At 40.5% G+C, this 17,849-nt stretch overlaps 1 protein-coding gene across 4 annotated transcripts in view; it reads left to right on the top strand.

Annotated features, from left to right (window-relative positions):
- Positions 1–17,849, top strand: part of kcnab2a (potassium voltage-gated channel subfamily A regulatory beta subunit 2a) — a 74,914-nt gene that overhangs the window by 37,857 nt on the left and 19,208 nt on the right. The window contains exon 1 of one of the 4 annotated variants that reach the window (XM_035151758.2): positions 8,824–9,860. The exons of the other annotated variants lie outside the window; for them this stretch is intronic. Within the exon in view, the coding sequence (XP_035007649.1) occupies positions 9,649–9,860 (212 nt within the window). The 5' untranslated portion in view covers positions 8,824–9,648. Of the gene's footprint in view, positions 1–8,823; positions 9,861–17,849 lie in introns of those variants that run through there. 4 annotated transcript variants of the gene reach the window in all.

Below are 17,849 nucleotides of genomic sequence, written 5' to 3'. Positions count from 1 at the left end.
GTGTGGAATCAAGAGGTGGGAATGCCAGGGATGACGCAATTCTGTTTTTGTTGTATTTCCATTTAAAATGCCGGCTCATTTAGATGATCCCCCGTGATCACAATTTGTGGCTTAGTTCATTATTTTATGTCTCAATTTACCATGTCTTTTTGGGTGACATTGATTTACTATGTGGTAAATGTCTCATTTGTAAGGCTTTGTTTATTGATGTATTAAACCACCGTTTTCACTTTGATGTCAGATTTCTGTCAAGATGCGCTGCCAGGGGGCGTATGCTTGTCACACATGTAGTTACTTTTGCTTTTATTTGACAAGATGTTGCAAAATAGAAGGTATGTGAAGTGCAGCTCCTGATACACAATTGCCGTGTGTCTGTGTATAATCAATTTACCATTTGTTACATTATAGTTGAAATGGTGATTATGACCAGGATATTGGTCATAATCACATACTGTTTTTTTTATTGATTTATTTTTCTCCGTTTAGGAATTATTAACCCTTGTATGACACTGGCCCTGTTGTTAACCTAAACATTAAACAGTAAGAGTCCCTTTAAACCTGTTTTCCTTCATGATGCTGTTATGTAATTTTCAATCAAACATGACTGATCTAGCTTTACATCCATTAACTGCATTTCTGCAGTGACCGTGTGTGTGTGTGTGTGTGTGTGTGTGTGTGTGTGTGTGTGTGTGTGTGTGTGTGTGTGTGTGTGTGTGTGTGTGTGTGTGTGTGTGTGTGTGTGTGTGTGTGTGTGTGTGTGTGTGTGTGTGTGTGTGTGTGTGTGTGTGTGTGTGTGTGTGTGTGTGCGTGCGCGGCGACGGTGGCCGCAGGGGATTGCTCTGTACTGGGTTTGAATACCCAGTAGTGACAGGAGGTAGGAGGCCCTCTCCACTGTCGTCAGCCTTTTAGACACTCAGGCTTACAAAATTGTGCTGTTGTCGCTTCGCATCCCATTGAGGTTGTTACTTAACAACATTCAGCACGTATTTCCTGAACTGTCAAGTTCCATCTCTAAATAGGGTGAGGGGTTGTTTGTTTAAAATTGCACCCAGGGCCGTATCTATTGCTTCCTCTCTCCCATGAACTCCTCATTAAAGATCAGAATGTGCTGCATCAGTGGTAAACGGGGCAGAAACATTCCCCTGATATATTTTTCTTTCACAATGAATTATCGGAGCACTTTAGGCAAAAACAGTATGTTGGATGTACATTATATATACATCTTGCATAACATGGAGTACTTGACACACATTTGTAGATTTCTATGTTCCTGTGGTCGGGTTAAGAGTCCTATTCAAGTTATCTTGAACTCTTTCATGGAAAGTCCATAAAAGCTTTTAGTACATTTCTGTGGTTTCGTGGCCACTCTTGCAAAATTAATGCAGAGGGAAATTTTGCTTCACACTTGACTGATCATTCAGAAATACTCCAAAAGCAAGCCCTTAGTCCGACTTGGTTTGATGCAGGTATTGTTGTACTGCAGGACTGCAGATTAAAGTGATATTTTTCTTTTTCAAATTATGCAATATACATTCTTTCATCAAATGTTTCAAATTTCTCATTGTGACATCATATTATAAGCTGATTGCATGTTTTTGCTCTCTTGATCCTTCTTATCCTTTTATTTTTCATAGACTTATCGGTTTTATCACTGAGAATACAGAATATCCACTCAAGCTGGATCAACACTCCAAAACCACAGTTCTGACCAAATTTGTTGCTGTACAAACTTAACATTTTTCTTCCTCTAATGCATTTATTGGTTCTCTCTTTTTTCATTTTCCCTTCTTGATTTCTGCTGGTATTTATTTCTTTAACAAAAATGTGTTATGTGCTATATCTTCTTAGACTGGTCCTTTTGTTATGATAAGATATCAGGTCCTGGTGTAGACTGACCTCAGACAGGACCACCAGGAAAAAGGTTGGAGCTGGTGTGATCTTTTAGATTCGACACGTATTCGACAGCTGAGAAATGAAGGAACAATCTGTTTCATAAGCTTAGTTTTACCCCTTTTATTTAATGATTATGTGAAAGGACCATTAAAAGCTTTAGCTAAAAAATTGTCTTCAGGTTTTTAAATCACGTGTTTAATCATTTATTTTAAATTTAAGGGTTCTCGACAACGTCTCGTTACTCGTATTTGAACTCAAGTTTCTTAAAACAGTCTTAGACACCGGATGCCAAGGTGCCAAGTGCAAGCAGCCGCGTCTTTTCCTCTGGAATGCATGCTGTAGAAAACATTTCTGCATTGCGCTTCCCTGTGTGAACATTCCCTTAGGTGTGACAAATGCACACAGGCAGGCGGTAGGATCCTCCGTTGAACTGGACAGATTATTCTGCTCTCTCCACTCACCCCGCATTTCTTCAGATTAGCGAGTGTCCTCCCTGGGACCATGTAACACGGCCCTGTTTGGTTTAAGCACACCTTGTTCTACAAGCTGTGAGGCTGAAATCCCTTCATGGCTGTTAGATTACTGCTGGTCACCATATTGACTTAAACTCACACTGTCCATTAACCTCATTTCATATTTTATATAAGGTGCATTTTTCATAAATATTTATCTAGCTAAGCATCACAGACATGTATTTTTGTATTTTTTTTTATTACAGAGCATCTTCAGCTAAAGCCAAAAGGCATCATTATGACTTCATATTACGTAAGAACAGGGGTTCCCTGTCCTCTATTTTTTTAATGTCTCAGCTCTCCTGCTCTGTTAGATGTGTCAGCAGGGACAGCTGAAACGACAACTCCTCCTGAGCCCTGCTGTCTGTGGGGACTCTGTCATGGTCACTGGAGAATTAAGAATCAGAGCACATGCTGCTCACAGATGTGACCTGTGTTTCTCTTCACTCTTCTGCTTCCTCAGGAATTCCCAGAATTACAAGGATAATACTTTGCCCTTATTTTCTACTTAATTTGTACATTTACATGCCTCACTTGAGCTTAGAGATGAAACGGTATGAACATTTTGTACCACGATTAGTGACCAAAATTATCATGATTATCAGTATTATAACGGTATTGTTAAAATGTACTGTAAATTTCAAAAGTGACTGATAGACAAGTCATAGTAATTTCACCAAGTTTTACATTGACATAATATATATTATCAATACAATTATGATTTTTCATGATGTATCGAAGGTCGACAATTTGCGTTAAGTGCAGATGTCGACCCCCAATGTCAGGGTCGGGACGAAATATCTGCGTTTGTTAAACACATGCAAGAGTGGACGTTAGCATTGGTAGCTATGGCCAGAGATTACTTGTTATGTTTAAAAACACAACAAATGCTGCGCTTGCTCCGCCTGCTGCTCCTGCTGCGCCTGCATCTTATAGACTTGCTGACTTTAGATGATGCTGGACAGTATCAACCAATTTATCACGGTACAGTGTTTCCTATAGGATTTACTTTAGCAGCGGGGGCAGTTATCAATTGATGGCGTCTGATCGTGAATCCTGATGTCCTGGCTGCAGCAAATTGACTTTTCAATTCGATTAAATATGTGTCTAATAAACTCTCAGGCAAAGAGTAAACTTTACACATGTGACGTTGTTTCTCACTGTGGTTGATGCTGGACAGTTTTTACCATGAGCTTAACACCGTTGTAATCAACCACGGTTATAATGATATTTAAAATTCACAAGGTAATACTAACCATCGGGAACTTTACCGTGGTTAATCGTTCTTACAAATCAGTCATGATGCTAGGATAAAAAATAAACAACAATACTCTGAGATGTTTTTCGTTTCAGTTAATTGCAGCCTCATTACCGTGATCAAACAGTCGGCCATTAGAAATGTTTAGACACAGCCTCAGGATGCAGTAAGCGGCTACAAAAGCATTACCACATCTGTCGATCAGCACTGTCAGTCTGTCTGACCTCACATCGTTTTCCATTAACTCTCTTAAGCCTGTTCACCCACACACAGACACACACTCTACTACCTCCCCAGCCCTCATCTCAGGGATGCTATCCCTTTCACTCGGTTACTCAAATCCCCACCAATGCTGTTCAATTAAACCCTCAGTAAGTGGAACTTTAACCTCCTTTGAACAGCTGGCCAACACTAACACATGATACAACTGTGGCCATTCTGTCCGTGTGGGCGTTTGCTGCACTAACAATCACCTCCTGCCACAAATGACCTTGTCCCAGCCCGATGCCCCTGGATACGTTTTCTTATGTAAACAGAGACAGACGTGCAGAAGAACACAGACTTAGTTAATATAAGTAGTGGAACTATCTGTAAAGTGATATTCATGAGTTTAGGTTATTCTGTTTACCCAACTTGAAGGGCTATGCTTTAAGATGTACTCCCCATGTTAAATTGCAGATTTCAAAGGAATCATTTTCAGAGGATCTGTGCAGCAGTCCCTGCAGAGGGCTGCAGAAAGCCAGGGCTTGTATCTCTCGCTTGGGAGAGAGATCAGGCGTAACACCCTGAAGCAAGTCTGGATGCCAGTTCATGTGCCAGTCCCAGCTCGGTGGAGGTACCCAGACTGCCCCTGAGAACAAATTAGTGAAAGACGTCATGAAATGCTCAGTGTGTTGATGAATGTCAGATTTGGGAGTCCTATTTCGCAGCTAAAGGCATTTCTTTGTGCTTTGTCCAGACTCACTGTGCAGCATTGATTCAGAGAGCCTGTGCCTATTTTTAGAGCTACTGCTGCCGTCGTGGTGAAGGATCACCGCTCATCACAGTATCCCGCAGTACCTCTGTGATCAGACTAGTTCCTAACGCTCAGTTGATCAGAGTCGCTGTCCTCCCCTCTGCCACTGTGCTCCCTAGCAGCAGTATGTGGGCTGTAGCTTAGCGAGGTCAGTTGTCTGAGCTAAAACTCCTGTGCAACTAGGACTCTGGAGGCTTCATTATGGTATGGCTTCATTGATTGCCTAAGCCTTGTCCCGATCAGGGCTGCAAGGATGAACCGTGTGTGTGTGTGTGTGTGTGTGTGTGTGTGTGTGTGTGTGTGTGTGTGTGTGTGTGTGTGTGTGTGTGTGTGTGTGTGTGTGTGTGTGTGTGTGTGTGTGTGTGTGTGTGTGTGTGTGTGTGTGTGTGTGTGTGTGTGTGTGTGTGTGTGTGTGTGAAGGGATTCTTTCCACAGCTTGCTTGTGTTAACAGTTTTTAGCTGTTGGGCTACATTTTTATATGGTTGTCTTGATTCTTTGTTTTCCTTCTCCGTCTGCATTCTCCTCTGCTGCTGTTTTTTAGTTATGGTGAATTTTACTCCACTGTATTGTCATGATCAGTGAAACACACATTTGGCTGTACAATCTACAGCATTCCTCTCCTCTTCCTCCCCCGCACATTGAATGAAATGCAGGGCCCTATCAGTGCTCTGCATTCGTTCACAGTGATTGATTGTCAAAGGGGGATTTTAGCAGCTCAGTAGATTTTTTTGGGATAACCACAAATCAGGCACTTAATCAAAGCAAGGAAAGGAAGGGCACAACACAAGGGAGGACATTGCGTTGTGGGAGGAGATGGATTTCTCTTCTTTATTTGCTCAGAACTGCTATATAACCACCAGCTACTGAATCCTACGCCAACAATGGCAACTGATAGGATTTGGTTCTCGGGTATTGTTCCGTTGTTTCCTGCATTGATACAAAAATTACTTTTTTATCATAGAGGATAAATCTTTGGCTTGTGCACATTTGCACCTTTTAAACACAATATCACTAATTAGCAATTTAACAGTGACACGCTAAGCCATTATGTAAAGATCACTGTCTTATTTTTACTTAAGCAACCTTAATAACTGTTTTATCTTTTGACTTACAATGAGTAGAGGTTCATTCCAAATTAGCTCCAACAGAGTCTGATGAATTATCACAAAGCAGCTTAAAGTTCAGGCCGGCATTTACTTGATAATAGTACTGAGGTAAAAAAAAAACTCTGATAAAGCTGCTTTCAGACATGCACTATCCAGTATGGACATTTTGATGATGTTTTCTAGAGGAAAGTTTATGTGAAAACACAATCGTCTGAGTCAGTGGCTATGAACTAGTTCCTGAAATTTTCCGGAGGAGGTATTAAACTGTATATTGCTTTTAACTCTTGCACTGATTTTGCAGTTTTGTCCAAATACTTGGATAAGTAGTATTTTTGTCAATGCAAGCATTGACATTACGGCTGAGTCAGTAACTTATTTTGCTGTAATAAAAACATGTGATTTCTGCAGTTGAATTTCTGTTCATTTCTGACAACAGCTGAAACATTTGTTCTGACTGACTATGACTGCATTGACTTGCAGGCCAGGGGGCAGTGTGACCTCTGCACTGCAGTTTGATGTGTCATGCATGTTAAAACTTCATTAATAACATTAACACAGTGGTAGTTAATGAAGCATGAGGGGCACGCACATGGAACAATTCCCCTTCAGCAATGTGATGTCTGTACTGCAGGAGAGTTACATGTTGATAGGTGCATCGGCACGAGGTTACTGGGTTCTAACAAAAGAGACATAACAGGTTCCACTAATCATCTTTTCTGTTGACAACAGAGGCTGCAGACTCTTAAAATGTCTGTAAGGCACGATCACTGTAACGTCCTTTTTTTATTTATTTTTTCCCATGAGAACCACATGTCATCAACACAGTGATAAGGTGTCTGTCATCTTTAATGATCGTCTCTTCTATTTATCTGGTCTCTTGGTCCCTCTTTGGTTTCCAGATACAGTCAAAAGGGATGAAATACATGCTGTCAATCTGAAGACAGTTGGCAGATGTGCCTGTTGTGAAAATCATAGGACGTGTGACAGGCATGGGTTATTGGATTCACATATTTGTTTGGGGGTAGCTGTTGATAGCTCCTAGTATATTTGTTAATTAAACAGTGTCAATGCATGTGTTCTGTAATTTTTTGTTTCAGACATTTTCACTGGACTGTTAAAGTGAGTATAGATTTTGCAGAGAGATTATACCTGACTGTGGTGTGGTATGCATCTGGTGGCAAGAGGCAAAAATGGAGGGATATGTTTAAAAAAAAAAGTAGTTTACTAGTTTTATTGATTCCTTTTAGGTGATGAATCACAATTTCATCGGATGATGCTTGTACTGATTACTGCACCTTGCATTGCGCACCAGTCGATAAATGTGTAGATTTTTAGAAGCAGATAAATCAAGGGTCAACAAAGGAGTTTTATGACAAGATATCAGCCATCACATGGTTTCACTGGCCATAAAAAGCTGTGGCAGGTCAGTAAAAGCCACAACAATATGGTATATACGTTTTGATAAATGCCAGTACATGAATATTATAAGACATCGACTAGAATTTTGCTGCAATGTTTCCTTTTTGCTGCTGTCGGATTTTTGTCAGTTTTGTTATGTGGACTTGGCATGGAGCAGAAGACTGACACTGTATCTGTGCCGCCTCAGCTCCTGTCCCTGGCCTCTCCCACTTTTCAGTACCTTGCCCATGTCATGACTCCTGGGGCCCCTGGAGCGGAGGGGAGTGGATTGTGGCATCACATTTCCACGGCAGTGGAGGCGAATATGGACCTTACCCTGTTGTGTAGAGACTCTGGTCAAGTGGAGCAGATGGTAGAGGGAATGGCATCAGCCCCAAATCTGTTCCACACCACCTGACCACGAGTGCAGGACATAACTCTGCGAAGGTGACACAAGCCCATCGATCATAAATCTTTTTTCTGCCACTGCTATTGAGATTGATGCAAACAAACACCCAGTCTACTGTTGGTTAGGGCATCCCATTTAAACTCCACACTCTGTCTTTGTTAAGAGAAGGAGCCCTCTTGAGCTTAGCTTGGCTGCTCTCTGCACACAATGTGAAATTTAAATCAGATTTCAGTTGAATTAAACCACCCTTTCCCCTCAGGGTTCTATTTAAGTCCAGGAGACCAAAAGGTCACAGCTCCAAGAATAGGGCTGTCAGTTAGCAACAGCCTGTTTGCTGGATTTCTCTGATGGAGGTCGCTTCTTTGACTATACTTTACTATACATGTCTGCTCCTGATGGCATCTCTTTTAATTATCTCCTTGGCACACGAGCTGATCCACTCCGATAAGCTTCAGTATCACATTACTGGTAGCGGGTGTCTCATCTAATGTCTCTTCAATCTGTAGCCATAGTTGCATTGAGTCCAATTACTGTGGTGTTTATTTTAATCCTCCAACCATTATATTTTTGCTCTTTACTCTTACCTGCACCCTTCCGGCTCACCTAAAAATGTATTTATTATTCGGATCATTTTTTATTAAGCAATAACAGACGATATACTGAAATTGGCTTTTCAAGCATTATCCTGCCACCTTTTATAATTTATTTTTGGATTGAATAGACTTTGCTCAGTTTAAGAATATGCAACATTAAATAATTTCTTACAACAACTTTGAAAAAATGTATTTGAGAAGAAGGGTCTATGGGCAAAAACACAGCATCTCAGATATGTCTGTGACATCCCTGCCTTTGACATATATTGTCACAGATAAAGTTACATAATGCATATTTCATGGGCAGTTGGAGAGACCCACGTGAGAGTCGCCTTTTCAGGGGCCATAGGCTGGAGTTAGCTCCTGGCCACTGAACACGCAGCTTCCTTTCCTTTTTCCTGACACAATAAACTATATTAGACCACACTGCAGGCTAACAGACATACAAAGAGGAACACAAAAAATGCACTATCCTTTTCTTGAGGGAGCTGCTGTAAACACAACAGATTTCAATGCCTTGCTCCCTGGCTCTGTGAATATTCCTCCTCGCAGCTTCTCTTCATATCCCTCCCACCACATTCTCTCTCTCTCTCTCTCTCTCTCCCCTCCCCTCCCATCTCTTGCCTGTGTGCTGCTTTATGCTGAGCACAAGGCATACAGATGTAAGTTTAATCCAGGCAACGGCCAGAGCTGGGGAAGTGAATATGGGGTTGCCCTTTTGCTAACATTCTGTAGTTTCCAGGAGATTATTTAGGACCCAGAGCAGCTGTCAAGGTGGGCTTCGCGGGAGAGATGAAAACCTCCTGGAACTGTCTGTCATGTTTTATCCTCTCCATTTCTTTGCGTGGATCTATGCGTTTCCACTCTTGAAGCTCAGAAGCAAGAGGTGTTATCTCTTGCACTGAGCTCAGCTTAAAACGGAAATTGCAAGACTCTATATCTGCTCGCCAGCTCCTGATGATCTCTGATATAGAGATAAAGCGAGAGGAGGACCCCTGGATGAATCAAGGAAAAACTTGCTGGGGCTAACTCACACAACCCCTGCTTTTTTTGAGCTGTGATTTGTAGAAATTTTTTTTTTTTTTCTTTTAATCCCTAAATTGTGCTGGATTTGCGTTTTTTTGTATTTGTCTGCAGTGATTCCTAATTTGTTTCTCAAACCAGCGGAGGCAGAGATGCTGTAATTTTGTGCTTGGATTTGGACTTCCTTTGAGAGGATTTAGTTTTCACCTGATCAGCGGTCCTTCAGCGTTTGAATACATTCTGTTCTGCCCTCCCACTTCTCTGCAGTCCTTTTTTTTTCTTATTAACCATTGTGATTTGGTCAGTGACTTTATCGCAACTTCATCAGACACAGTTTTTGAGGTCGGATTAACATCCTACAGACTGAACAGTGTCACACTCTTCAGTGGATCCTCAGACTTTCCACCTCTGGGACTATCTGCGAGTGTGACAGATCCAAGATGCAGGTGTCACTAGTGTGCACGGACCATCGTGGGGGGGTGAGCCGCACCACGGAGGACCGGCTAAACCGACAGAACGCTAACAGCCCCAACACAGGCACCCGCAGCAAGTTCAGAGCTGTGGCGATGGTGGCTCGCAGCCTCGGACAACTCTCTGTTCAGAGTGTGCCTACCTCCAGCGAGCAAAGCATGAGGACTGGCATGAAGTATCGGTAGGGTACTAAAAAGGTTAACTGATAAATGTGACCCCAAAACTTTCATTCTATTAAATATATAAATGAAATTACATAGGGGGATTTGCTACCTGCTCCAGTATATTTTAAATGATGATTCATCAAATGCATTGCCTCTTGGTACAATGTGTTTGTCTTTGTTTGTCCTTTCTCTCCAATATGCCACACACCACCTGTTTAAGAGCCACAGTTAAATGAAGTGCTTCATCATGACAAGGACTCATTATTTAACCTCCCCAAACTTTTATTTATCTATCAAGTGGGATCTAAAAAATATTTTCAGTTTGTTATTTCATCTCATCTTTGACTTTAAGATGTGATGTTGCATATAATTTGTATTTGGTTAGTGGCAATTGATGTCTAATCTGCTCTGTGCAGGAGCGACGTAAACAAGCTTTACAAACAAAGCACAGTAAACTGCATTTGTTCAGCTTTGAAGGGGAAACTAATTAGTTATTGATAGAACTAATTTTTGTAACTTAACACTAGTCCTAGTCTTTAATGATACTTTCTTATAGTGTGGGTTTATATAGATTATCACTGCAATACTTTTAAACATAGAGCAGAAATATTCAGATCAACTTAATTTCCAGTCATTGAGTCAAAGCTCCATATGCCACTATCAGAGTAATGCTGTCATATTAAAAAGCCTCTCTAAATGGAAAGGGAACAGACGTTGACATAATTATAGCTTTTATACACAATGCTGACATGATGCTGGGCTGAATATTTATCTACACCCCTTCACTCAGTCGATTACCAATTTCCACTAAATTGTATATTTACAACTCTGTTGCTTTCTTACTGCCTGTGTGGATTAAATGTGTTTTATTTTATTTAAGGGGAAATGATCTGACCTGTTTGAGTGTAGAAACGACCTGAATACTCGCGACCATGTTTTTTCTGCCATACCACATTAACCTTTAAGCGGTGGTTTACATGCAGAACAGCATTTGTAGCAAAATTCAAAGGTCTTTTGTTTGTGTGGCGAATTCCTTTAATTATTCAGGCTTTTACACGAGAGCTGATAAGGAGGCAGAAAAACAATTACTTGGTGGAATATCTTTAAAAGCATATGGAGGTGCGGCACATAGAGGAGTAAGTGAAAGGCAAATTAACCAGTAGTGCAAGATGACAAATCTGTCGTCATTATCAGTGAGGAAATGAGTTTGAATTATCTTGCATGGTAACGTAGGAACATGATAATGTGCAGCAAGCTGGCCATTCTTGCAATGCATCTGCTTTGCATTGCCAACTTGAATCAGCTTGTCAAGGTTAATAATAAAAACCAACATCCCTATCGTACTAGCACAGCTGGAAATTTTACAATACATTAAAATTACTCACAGTAACTATCTTAATGTTATATTATCAATTGATTTTGTAACATTCTTCCAAGTTACTATCCTCAGTTTGAGTCACAATGTTTCCAAGGTGTACTGTCATCTTGCTTCAGGGTGCCGCTATTCATTGTGACAGAGGATAAATACAATTAAACGTGCTTTTCGGAGTGGATAAAATATGTTTGTTTCTTCAGTGGAATCAAAAGCGGAGCCTTAATTAAAATCATGTAATTTGTTTTCTTTATAATGCAGTTTATCGTTCATACCAAACATTATAATCAGGACAAAATGTCTCATCGGGATGGTATTGGTAAAGAGATAACTGTTCATTTTGAATTTAATCTTTTTAAACCTCAAAGCTGAAGATGATAATGTGCAAAGTGATGTTGTGTCCTCAAAGCAGAATAAATCAGGGTTTTTGTTGTTGTATTTTTGAGGAGGAAATTAGTGCTATGTTAATTGCCGGCTAAGAAACTAACACTTGATTCGAGGAAACACATTACCCACCCTCAGAGCTGTTGTTGTCTGAATGGTTCATCGCAATCCTTTGCATCTGATTTGCTAGCGGCAGGCCTGCCATGTTGGCACACTGTCATTATTGAGGCTAATGATATTGAATGAGTAAAATCATTCTCTGCTCGAGGGCCAGTGGCTGTTTGCATTCTCTGCTTCTGCTGCGTAGTCTTAGATATATATCGGGCTCTTGGTTCGTGAACCCGGGCCTGTATCTTATATAAACTGAAGCTAATGCAGCTCTAAATCCAGCATGAGGCTCTGGGATAAGTGTGCTGGCGGTGCAGCATAGTGTTTTTAGGAGTAGGAATGAAAAGGAAGGAAGGAAGGAAGGAGAGAGTGAAAGAAAGAAGGGAAGAAAGGAATGGAGAGTGCTAAGGTTAATGTTGGTGCAGGCTCTATGCCCAAGAGGAAGTACAGTAGTGTGGAATGATCTGTCATGTCAGTGTGTTTCAAATGTGCCTCTTGGAGTTGAGGCTACCAACCCCTTCAATGGAAATGTATTTCTCCTTTAATCTAAGAGCGCATGATTTTTTTTCTCTCTCTGTTAAATTCAGTTTCATTTTGCACTTTTGACAGCTGAAGATGTTTGTGGTTTTATAACTGTGCTCCAGAAGAATACAGTTAAAGCTGCTTTAGCCACCCTACAAAACTTTCCATGGTTATCCAACCTGCTGAATAGTACTCTGAAATTCAGATCAGCCTGATTTGCATACATCCCTTTCTGTTTCCCTGAGTCGCAGCCTTGAGATTCAATCAAGGCCGTCGGCTCACATCTACAGGCGAGGAAGCATCTCAGGTTGAAAGTGACTTTATCCACAAGGCCAGGGAAAACATCAATGTGAACGTCTTTTCAAGGTGCGGAGGGATTGCGGCAGCTTTACTGAGCCGCCTCACCAGAGACGGAGCCCTTCTGTAATGACACCGGGTCTGCATGGCTGCACTGGTTAAAATCATCAAACTCAGCAATGAGAGCCTGCGCCACCTTCAAGGATTGATTAAATGCCTTCAGTCAGGACTGAATTAATGATGCACACAAAATGGCTTATGATTATGTAAAGTAGTCTCTCTCAGGGAATGGGGGAATATCTGAGAGACTGGTGAGACAGTGCAGGTGGGGAGTCAGTCCCGTATGAGCCCTGCTTCACAGGCCGATATCAACACTTCTCTCCATTGGTCTAACTCGGGAAGCGTCTGTAGAGTATGATTCACATTTTCTTTGCGTAGTCATAGAAAGTAAACTTTTGCAAAGTACTACCGAGGAGATTAAGATCGATAACATATCACCTTTCAGTTGGATCTGCCATTTTTGTGCTTCGTGCAGACAAAATTCCAGCGTTTTTGAGCTTTTTTTTGTCAAATCATGATATTGTTTTTGCCACACTTTGCGATAAAACAATTGTGCTGCGTTGCACTCAGTATCATTTCCTGCAGTGGCCATGTAAATCAGAGCTGACTCACCTCCTCCGCTTGTGCAGCTCTACAGATAACTCGCCCTAGCCCAGACTTTCAGCAGGATCCCTCACATCTCTGGAGGTCCACTGTTGGTTATAATGTTGACAGTGAGTCACAGCCCCAGTAAATAGCTACTGGCATTGTTATGAAAGCGGATGGCATTTGAATCTCACCACAGTGTTTTGTGGGGTTGTGATGTATCATTATCAATAACTGAGAAACTAAAGAAACTACTTTAAAAAAGACCATTCCCCGGAGTTGTCTCTGTTAGTTCACCTTGAAATTAGTTGTTCTAACATATGGCAAATAGAAGGCCACTTATAGAGCATATTCCTTCATCAATGAAACCACATATAGATTTACTACGTTTACTAGCTTCAAATTACACACACCTCATTATCATATATCAGTTAATTACCAGTATACACATTTAACATTTGCCTATTAGCTGTGGTTGCAGAATGAAAACTGAATTGGTGCTTAACTATGGAGTAGTTTTTCCCTAGTAAGGGAATTTTTCTGAAAGATGAAACTAGGTTTCCATTTTTACAGTATTTTGTTACACACATGCAAAAATCATGCATCACTCAGTGTTGGGTGACAAAAGCTGTGGGTGTAAGATTTGGGGCATCGTCAGTGTGGGTGCACGGTGGGACGTTGCATTCTAAGGGCTCTCTTCACCACGGAAGCCAGCTTTCCACTGCCTCTACTCCCCCTTGAAATATGAATCATAAATAGACTGTGGTTGTTGAACAGAAAACACATACAGCAGCGGTACACTTTGGCCGCTCTAATGTAAATACTAAGACTCATCCACAGCACAGATTTCAGGCCACAGTAGCCACTTAGGTACCATCTTAAATGTGCACAGAACATTCGCCATCTGTTTGCTCTGGGCGTGTTGGGAGAAATTGCCAAACGGTGGGATGGTTCATTTATTGATGTAGGCTTGTGTTTCACTGTATGCACTTTTTTTTTCTTTCTGTCCGTTGGTGTATAAGAGAACAAGTGAGAGGGGGGGTTGTTGAGGAGTATTTTGCCTGTGTCTTTAAGTGTGTCTGCATGCGAGAGACACACTAGTGTTATGTTGAAGGAGAACATGAAGACAGCTGTTCTTTCTTTGCCTCACTGATAGAGTTTAATTAGTGTGTGTGTGTGTGTGTGTGTGTGTGTGTGTGTGTGTGTGTGTGTGTGTGTGTGTGTGTGTGTGTGTGTGTGTGTGTGTGTGTGTGTGTGTGTGTGTGTGTGTGTGTGTGTGTGTGCGCGTTATATCCTTCAGGGTTTCATATGATTATTGGGTTTTGTAGCATTGCTTAAATACTGATTTAAGTCCAGTGGTTGAATTAAAGATGCACAAATGCTCAATAGAGGTTATTGAAAACCACCACTGTAGATTAGATATTCCGCATACTGTTAGGAGACGGATTAGCTTTAGAAATGAAATGAGACTTATTTTGATAATGAAATCTGTTGAACACTTATAGCTCAAATAAAAGCGTCTCTTTAGCTTAATAAAGTATTACAGCATGGGCCAGCAGGCAAAAATCCCATATACCCAAGAGCATCATGCTTAGTCATGTGTACTATGAATATTTAACCTCAACATTTTTTTTAATAAGGCAGATGGACCAGTTTTTTTCTCTAAATTGATACAGTGCCCAATGCAGTCTCTGCTCTGTTTTTATCAGCAAGATGTTCTCTTACAGGCTTGTTAGTACAGTTTAGATCCATTATGCTAATAACCTTCAGTCGCTTACTTATAATTACGGCTGCAACAAACAATATTTTTTTTAAATCACTGATCCATGTGTTGATTATCTATTAATATCTATATAAAAGCTTGAAAATGTCCATTGAAATTCCTCAAAGCCCAAGTTGTCATCTAAAAATATTTTTGTTTAGTCTGACCAACATTCAAAATGCCAAAGTTATTTACTTTACACTCATAGAAGACTAAGAAAACCGGGAAAACTTCATATTTAAGAAGCTGAAACCAGAGTAGTTGGGACACTTTTCTTAATAACTGACTCAAAACAATAATTTGATCTCTGATTTATTCATTGATTGATTAATTGTTCTATTAGTGATTTTGTTTGCAACCGTGTGCCGATGTACAGATTCTCTGTTACCTTTTTAAAAGACATTTTAATCATTCATGTCACTATATAAAGTTTGTCAGTGTACTTTGACTATGATATTTAGTTTAAAAGGATGTTGGCGCTTAAATAATAAGACTCATTACCTCAGACTTGGAATCCTCCACATTTATATTGTTAGTGTCCCCCTCACTCCTTTTCAACATATAGCAGATTTCCCATCCCTGTGGGCGATGGCAGATTAATTCCGAGACAAGAGCCTGTGAAAATGCCAGAGTTAGAAGCAAAACAAATTTAGCCTGAAGAAAACCCTCTGCGCTGGCAATCTGTTTATAAGAGAGAAGAAGAACTGCCATTGACAACTGTCTCATAGAGCCATTGGCAACAAAGCACTTTGTTTCTGGCTGCTTTATGTATGAAGCTGTTTACATACACAAATGAAATCACATTTGATATTGTAGTCTTGAACTGCTTTCACATGTGATGCTGCAAAAAAACAAGTATACAGTTTATTAGTGAGCATGTGTTCATTTAAAGGGGGAATGGATCTGGATAAAAGAGGCAAAATAAGAACTAACATCCTCAGAACAAGAAATAAAAAATACAAGTGCAATAATTATGGGAAACATGAAATATGTAGGTTGAAGGTTATTGCGTGATATTATTCAGCAGTTGATGACAATTTTTTTTGCAGTTAGCCTGAACTGATGTCAACAGTCTAAGTTTAATGTGGTGCTTCTTTTGGGTTTGTCTTTTTTTGCCTGTGAGAACACACGTACCAACTCTTGAATCTTGAATGTGGTAAACCGTCAACGTAAGCTAACCACACTGAGAGAGAAACGTGGCTGACACTCATAATGGCATTTCCCAATAGAAAAAAACAACTGCATTCTTCTGTTGGGTATGATTTACACATTATAACTATTTTGGCATCAAAGCTTCACCCAAGTTTTTTATGTTTTTTTGCATAAGCTTGTACATACATTGAACGGCATTTTAACAGTCTCATAAACTCGATGTCTGGGACTCAGATCAGTTAGTTACCAAAGACGTATAATATGCAAGTGTCAATAAACGAGATTGGTGAAAGCAGTCGTCAGAATTTATGCCAGGTAGCATTTAGTGTTTCTTCTCTAAGGATGTTGCCTTGTTTTGTGAACCAGGAATAATTTAGGATTTAAGAAAATAGCTTTATTTACTTTCTCCTGAGAGCTAGACGTGAAAAAACAATACCTCTCTTATAAATGTGTGATCTTAAAAAGCCAGCAGCTGTTTGGCAGATTTAGGCATAAAAACTGGAAAAGTCCCAGGGACTAAGCAGGACATAATGTAATAATCGTTAGTGAGCTTTATAGGTACTGGTCGTCTTATTTCCCATCAGTGTGGACACACCCAGAATAGCTGTTTCTTCTTCTGCATTCAGTCGTTGTGCTGAGCTAAACAAATTGTTTCCTGGCTCTACCTTCATAACCCTTTATCGATCTTCTCTTCTGACTCTCTGCAAGAAAGCAGATTAGCGTATATATCAAAATAAAACAATTTCCTCTTAAAACCACACCTGAATAATAACCCATCTTTTAACATTCACGTCCAGTCACAACTCGCCCCCGCAATTTCCATCTTTGGCTTTATATGAGTAGAGAATTGACTGTTTTTGCCTTGAGTTACTGAAAAGGGTCATCCAGCTGGCAGCAAGTGAATAGAGGCTGGTGGTGAGACTCTGGAGGATGTGCACAACAAAGAGCACAACCATTCATGTGTCAGCCAATGAGGTGGATACTGGGGATAAATGGGAGGTAATTGGATCAATAGAAACAATATTGCTGTTTGACTGTTAAGTCTTAAATACAGAAAAGCAGATAATAATGAAATTTTATTTCAGGGTTGAACTGTTCCTTTGTCTGCTTTAAATGTGCATACGGAGCTTTTCTGGGCAGAGTGGTTTCTCCTTTGTTATTGCCTAGTCAGGACAATTTTAATCCAATATCTCTCCTTGGTCGCTCCCTCCCTCCCTCTCTCCCTCCCTCGCTCCCTCCACCCTTCCTTTCCTTTATGTGGAATGGATGTTACATAAACCTGAATGGAGGAGGAAACCACCTGCAGCTACCACGAGCCAGTGGAATTCAGCCTGTGTGTTTTTCCCAAGTTAAATCCACGGCTGAGGTAGTATTAATAGTCCAGCTCAGCGAACATACCTCTCAACACGTTTCTCTTTACAGCTCTGTGACCTTGTTTTCTCATTCATCACCGTGTCCTGTCCGCCGACTTCACCCCGACTTTAAACCATCTCTCCGACTCAGTCCTGCTCCTCCTCAACGCAGCTAGAGCTTCACTGTACTGTTAATATTTTTTGGTTTTGAAATATTTGGCAAACAAAGACTAACCCCTCTGAATTCTTTCAGCCATAGTTTTAATCACAAAGTTACAGGATATTGGAAAGCGTCAACATTTAGTTGACACTCTGAAGACAGTGTCACATACTAAACTCATCTCTAACTGTGGTTGTAGCGAATGCAGTGCGTGTGTTTGTGTGATCATGGATACAAACCATGAGACAACAG

This window comes from Hippoglossus stenolepis, chromosome 3 (genome assembly GCF_022539355.2).
Source record: "Hippoglossus stenolepis isolate QCI-W04-F060 chromosome 3, HSTE1.2, whole genome shotgun sequence".
Classification (NCBI taxonomy): domain Eukaryota; kingdom Metazoa; phylum Chordata; class Actinopteri; order Pleuronectiformes; family Pleuronectidae; genus Hippoglossus; species Hippoglossus stenolepis.
This window is presented reverse-complemented; position numbering and strand designations above follow the sequence as displayed.